General features: G+C 42.6%; 1 protein-coding gene across 1 annotated transcript; it reads left to right on the forward strand.

Moving 5' to 3' along the window:
• The first annotated feature begins 4,707 nt into the window (after positions 1-4,707).
• On the forward strand, positions 4,708-6,384 carry LOC147606199 (PEBP (phosphatidylethanolamine-binding protein) family protein). Its single transcript, XM_086792518.1, has 4 exons — positions 4,708-4,969; positions 5,070-5,101; positions 5,288-5,466; positions 6,085-6,384. The coding sequence occupies exons 1-4, from the start codon at positions 4,752-4,754 to the stop codon at positions 6,274-6,276; spliced, it is 621 nt and encodes a 206-aa protein (XP_086648644.1). The 5' UTR covers positions 4,708-4,751; the 3' UTR covers positions 6,277-6,384.
• The last annotated feature ends 428 nt before the right edge of the window (positions 6,385-6,812 follow it).

Here is a 6,812-nt window from a genome sequence, read left to right on the forward strand (position 1 = left end):
TTGTGGAGAAAGTCAATGAGAAGGACCAAAAGAGAAAATTCATTTCGGGCCTTAAGTCTACAATTAGGGCCGATGTGAATATGTTTAAACCTCATTCACTTTCTACAGCTATATCTTTGGAAACAAATTCCGAACGCAAAAATGGTTTTTCTAGAGAGGCCAAGTCATTTGAGAGTAACCACTCTAAACCTTTTTCTAAACCTTTTCATGCTTCAAGAAATTTTCATAAGCCAGGGTTTGACAAAGGCAAGGAGATGGTCAAAGGCGAATCAAATTCAAAGAAAGTCAACGGCGGTGGCAAGCCCAAAGGTCCTCCATTCAAATGTTTTCGATGTCATAAAGAAGGACATATAGCACCAAATTGCCCAGATCGTGCAAAGAATCAGACACCTGCGGCACGAGTCAATATGCTTGAAGGAGACGACAATGAAGATGAATCGCTCAAGCAAGAGGGTAACTCTGACCTTGACTATTCAGAAGCAGAAGGTAAGCCTCAAGCTCATTCGCTACTCAAAATAAAAGGAAAAATTAATGAGCATGAAGTTATTGTTTTGCATGACGATGGTAGCACTCATGACTTTATTTCTGAAAAGGCAATTAGAGCTTTAAACATTCAACCTTCACCTACACATTATAGAGTTAAAGTTGCATTTACTAGAGGAAGGAGGTCCGTCCACTCTATCATTAGAGCCGGACAAATAGTCCACCATGAGCCCAACCCACCAGTCAAATTTCCTCTCAAGGAGGAGGAGTTTTCAGAGGATGAAGACTCTCACACATCACAACAGCTTGCTACTACACCACAAGGAAAGCCACTTTAAAAATGGGCACAACAGCTCTTTGATGAGCGTAATCTAGTACCCCTGAGAAGCCAGAATCTTCAACAGATGGACGCAAATCAAGGAGAATAAGAGCATTTGATCTCATTGTCAATATGTCCTTGATGGCTGAGATAATGGAAACAATGAAGGAGCCAGCCACCTTGGATAAAGCCTTGGCAAATCCAAAGTTGAAAGCCGCGATGCAGTCTGAGTATGACACCATCATAAAGAAGAACACCTGGGAGCTAGTTGACCAACCACCAAACAGAAAGGTAATTGGTACCAAATGGGTTTGGAAAGCTAATAATAAGGCTGATGGCTCACTTGAAAAATACAAAGCTAGGTTGGTTGCACAAGGATTTGCACAGGTAGAGGGTTTCAACTTTGATGACACCTTTGCTCCCATAGCTCGTATGACAACTATCAGGGTGGTACTTGCCTTGGTTGCTCACAAAAAGTGGCCAGTATTTCACATGGATGTCAAATCAACATTTCTGCATGGCCAACTCAAGGAGGAGGTATATGTAGCTCAGCCTCCAGGTTTTGAGATGCCCATATCAAAAAACAAAGTTTGCAGGCTGAAGAAGGCATTGTACACAGGCTGAAATAATCCCCAAGGGCATGGTGTCACATGAAAGACCAATTTTTCAAAAAGATTGGGTTTATAAGAAGTGCTTCTGATGCTAACTTGTATGTTCTAAAAAGGCATGGCAAGATTGTTTTAGTTGTCTTGTATGTAGATGACTTAAACATTCCAGGTGACAATGAAGAGATGATCCAAAAGACAATGGATATGCTGAGCCAGGAGTTTGAGATGACAGAATTGGGTCTTATGCATTTCTGTTTGGGGATTGAGGTTTGGCAAGAGTCAAGTAAAATCATCGGAGGGGGGTGTTAGTATACACTCAATGCCCGCCTCTTAGCATGTATCTCACTTTGATGTATAATGAAATTTGTTAGGCCCCTGTTATGAGTTGTAGCCATGGTGCATTTGTATTTAGTGGGAACACCGGCTTAGACGTTGATGGGGTCATTATTGTGACCATTGATGATGGTTAGGAGATGGTCAAGGGTATGAGCGTTAGCTGGGGTCCAGGATATTGCCCCGGGTCCCTGGGGGGCTAACAGCCTCACTAGAGGGGGTTCCTGCCCCCGAGGCAACGGTATGAGCAATATTTCCTAGAATATTCTCTCAAATACTAGCTCCATCATTAGTGGGCGGTGGTCTCGGTGGGCCGCGTTCTTGATACGTGGGCAGTGATCGTGTCTATGCAGTGTAACCGCCCTCGTTGTATACACATCTACCACACCGCCTATAGTACTATATATGGACATTGTTGCCATGAGCTAAGGTATCCAATGCTTGTGAGTATCCACCCCCTTCTACACCTCATACATACTCCATCCAGAGTCTATCTAGATCGCCATCTAAGCTCTACTTGAGAGCGCACGGGTAGACAGCACCATCACTTGTACCTCTTTGGTATAATCAGAATTTTAAATTCTCTCCATTGTGTATCTATTGCATTGTCTATTGTTTTTTGTCTTGCTATCTCTTTCCGATGTTGCATATTCTTATACTTACCTTCTTCTTCCTTGCATATCGAAGAGATTCTGCCAACGCAGAAGCAAGTGATGTGAAGACAACCGAAAAGATTAGCCAATACATTGATTCTGCGAGACTGACCAAACTAACTATTGAAAATGATGAGGATTTTTTCAAACTGTCCTCCATGAGGAGAAAGACAAAGAAAAACAACAAAGAAAGTAATGATGATCCACCCTAAGATGTGATACCTTCCTAAATAAGTAAGAATGAGAAGAATGAGTACATCTTGATTAACAAACCAAGAACCTTATTTGTGTATAGTATAGTTGTGTTCATGTAGGAAGACAGAACCCAAACACTCCTTTATTCTTTCTATCCTATCAGTATCCACTATCAGAGAGTGCAAGAGTTGATAGCCCACAATATTGCCTAATCATAGGCCCACCATGTGGAAACTTGTCTCACATGAAACCATGTCCACCACTACCTGAAATAGATCACTGAGATTCCAAAGGAGGAATAAACATAGAGAAAGCTAAAGTGAATATGGGTCCCAAACATTTTTTTTACATTAATTGGCAAGGGTGAGAATGGAAGTTTGAACCTTAGTATAGGTGAATGATGTGAAAGGTGAAAACCTTAGATTTTATTTTATTTTTTGGTTTTAACATGTGGCATCGGGAGGGCCCAAGCTCTCAAATTATCTAGTGACAGAGGGAGGATTTCTCAAATATTCTAACTCCCGTGCAAAATGTGTAAGAGAGGGAGATGTAGGGACAAATGCGAACCTGAGAGAGACGAAGAGAGCGCACAGAGAGAGAGAGAGAGAGAGAGAGAGACTGGGAAAGCTTGAGAGAGGGGGATATGAGCCCAAAGAGAGAGATAATGTGTGAGCGTGAGAGAGAGGGATAGAGAGCATGAAGAGAGAAAGAGGGCGGGCAAGCTTGACAGAGAGGGAGAGCGCCCACAAAGAGAGAGAGAGAGAGAGAGAGAGAGAGAGAGAGAGAGAGAGAGAGAGAGAGAGAGAGAGATGATGGGTGACATGGGGAGGTGAGCATGGAGAGAGAGAGAGAGATGGCATGTGAGCTTGAGAGAGAGGAGAAAGTGTGAGAGAGAGAGAGAGAGAGAGAGAGAGAGAGAGAGAGAGGAGAAAGTGAGCCTGAGAGAGAGAGAGAGAGAGAGAGAGAGAGAGAGAGAGAGAGGAGAAAGTGAGCCTGAGAGAGAGGGTGGGTGAGCCTGAGACAACGTGAAGATTAGAATTGAGTGATATCTAAGGTTGAAACCTTAGATATCACTAATTAATTAGTGCCTTCTGGGCACTAATTAATTAATGAGAGCTCAGCCTGAATATATATTCACTAATTAATTAATGAGAGCTCAGCCTGAATATATATTCACTAATTAATTAATTAGTGAACATGGTTGGTTGATGTATCTTTAGAAAACTAAGATTCTTAGCCACCTTTGTACCTCTCCTTCCACAATCGAGAGTCAGCTTACACCCTTAGCAAATAAGCATGTGGCATAGGGTAAAAACTAGAGGCTAATAAACTCTTATTTGATTGGGAGCTATGTTGAAATTTTGAGTTAACGAATAGGATGTTTGGTTTCCCTCTTCTTTCTTTGTAATATGATTTTTCTAAGGCCCTGGTCTTCAAAAACATGTTTGGAAAAATGAAGTCCCTTAGTTCTATGTCCCCAATGGTTTTCCCCATGTCCTTATGGACTCCCTTTTCAGAAGTGTTGGGCAAACTAATACTGTAAAAAATTAACTCCATCCAACTTTTCAATGAAGTCCCTTTGTTCTATGTCCAATGGTTTTCTCCGTGTCCTTGTGGAGTTGTTTGACTCCCTTTTCACAAGTGTTGGACAAACCAAACTATAAAAATTAACTCCATCCAACTTTTCAATGGGCCAAGTTGTAGTGCAGTAGATCTGATTAGGCAAGGTCTTGAGTTTGAATTTGACCAGGGCCTTTTTTTTTATAAAATATTTGTGGTAAGTCCGACCCTTCCACACTGGACAACCGATAAGGTATTCCCTCTTTGAGTTGAGTTTGAATCCTAGTGGGGCCTTTTTTGCAATATCTGTGGTGGTAAGGCTGACGCTTTCCACACTAGACGCTAGTGAAACCAACCTAAGCAAAGTCCACAGGACTCGAGTTGAGTCGGATGCTTGTGAAACCAACCTATGTGGCTGATCCTTTTTCATGAGGCATGTTCGGCCCCATCAATCCATGGTAGGTGGGCTATATGTTTAGGCATGTAACGTGGCAGCAAAGTAAGGTAAGAAGCGACGTGGCAAGCAAAGGGGGGGTACATGGCGATAGTCCAGAAGCTCTTAATAAACAGAAAACGAAGGGAGGAGAGAGGAGAGGCAAAATGGCTCAAGAGCAGGAGTTCAGGCTGGTGTCGAGCGCGATTGAGCATGGGGGCAGGATCCCTCGCAAGTTCACATTTGAAGGGCAGGGCGCCCACAAGGACGAGTCCCCGCCCTTGGAGTGGTATGGGGTGCCCGAGGGCACCGAGAGCCTGGCTCTCATCTTAGAGGACCCAGATGCTCCTGACCCAGATGGCCCCCTCGTGCCTTGGACTCACTGGTATATATTCTCTCTCTCTCTCTCTCATCATTAAGTACATTCTCTCTCTTGCAACATTAAGGTGTACGTGTGAGCTGAATTCCTGCTCTTTGAATGCCAGGGTCCTAGTCAACATACCACCTACCTTGAAAGGTAAGCATCTGTTACGGTGCACCTGAGCAAAGGCTATGCAAGGGGGATTAATTATTATTCAAGAGAGTGAAAAAATCCTTATGTTTATGGAAATAAGTGGACGATTAATCCCCGTTCTACATGCCCAAAAAATCTTAAGATATGTAGGATGCTAAGAAACGTATATTGAGTGGGTTTTGTTTGCAGGGCTTCCGGGCAACTTCTCAACCAAGCACGTGGATGAGAAGAGTGAGTATGCGGGCATACAAGAAGGTGTGAACGATTGGAAGCTACCCGGGTATCGGGGGCCATGCCCCTCAGTGGGTGTGCATCGCTACGAGTTCAAACTGTACGCTTTGGACACAAAATTAAGTCTTGGCAAAAAGGTGTCTTTATTTCTTCCTTCCTAGGACAAATATATACATTTAATTCTTTTTCTTGTGTGTGCATTTACCCATTTAATTCCATCCTTTTATCCTTGCGGATATATACTATATACTGAGACGAGAGGAGGTTTTACAAAGCTTAGATACATCACTCGGAAATTTGTTTCATACTAATATAAATTATATATATATATTGGTCTTAATAGGAGGAAATACATTGACAAATTATCACTTGTAGACGAGATGGTTTTCTTTATTGGGTCACTGACTTTTGATCCAACGCACATGAGGGTTGGAAATATTCATTTTAATAGGAGAGAATATATATCTATTACATATTAACCATGGACAACCAAGGAGAGAAAAGAGAAATCCTGGATTTTTAGAAAGAGGAAAAAATCCCTTCGATTGACCCTTTGTATTTGGTTTCCATTCCTTCTAAATGTCTTTTACGTACCGCAATAACGCGCGGGTTGAGTACTAGTATATATATATATATATATATATATATATAGAGAGAGAGAGAGAGAGAGAGAGAGAGATTTTTTGGGTTAGGTGAAAGTATATAGAGTTGAGTGTGATGGGTCTTCAATTTATATTTATGGTGTTTCTGTGTAGGTAACCAAAGCCAAGGCAATGGAGGCCGTGGAAGGACATGTGTTGGGGGTGGCAGAGCTAGTTGGGCACTATGGCAGGGACAAGGTAAAGACGGGGAGCGATTCATACATGCCACCTAGAGCACCACACCTTGCTGGTCCTGGCTATCCAAACGTTATCAAAGGCCAAGGTGCATTCGAGAGAAGAACTTGAATATTGGCCTCCATGTAATATGAAAAGAGTCCTTCATACACAAGCCTAAAAGTGTATTTGAAAATGAAAACTTAAAAATGTAAAAACCCTTGTGATCCCCTTTTTTTCCCTACGGTTCCCTTTTTGCTAACATGTTAAAACTGCCTCGGAGAAGCAAAGACCTGCATGTGGCACATGGAACTTTGACTTAAGCACATCGATAACACATTGCTTAGAAAGTTCATCTTGTGCTTTTCACTTTTGAAGGAGTCCATGAACTCCAGGTTTGCAAGTACATGCATACGATTCATGACTTGTTTTCCTCGTGCATCCATCACACGAGAGGGCACCATCCGCATCCATGTTGTATTGTAGGAGACGTGGATCGAATGATGGAATGGATAATGTGTAGATGAAGAGTCCCCCGGGAGACTAGTGCTGCTTTCGCCAAAGTAAAAGCAGCCTGCTTTTGCCTCGCTAGCACGTCTACAACTCCCCCCAAACTCCCTACTATGTCGTCATCGTGGTGCAGATGGACGTGAGGGAGTGGGGGTGGG

The sequence above is a fragment of the Cibotium barometz genome, chromosome 58 (assembly GCF_041138505.1).
Source record: "Cibotium barometz isolate CiBa-2024 chromosome 58, ASM4113850v1, whole genome shotgun sequence".
Classification (NCBI taxonomy): Eukaryota; Viridiplantae; Streptophyta; class Polypodiopsida; order Cyatheales; family Cibotiaceae; genus Cibotium; species Cibotium barometz.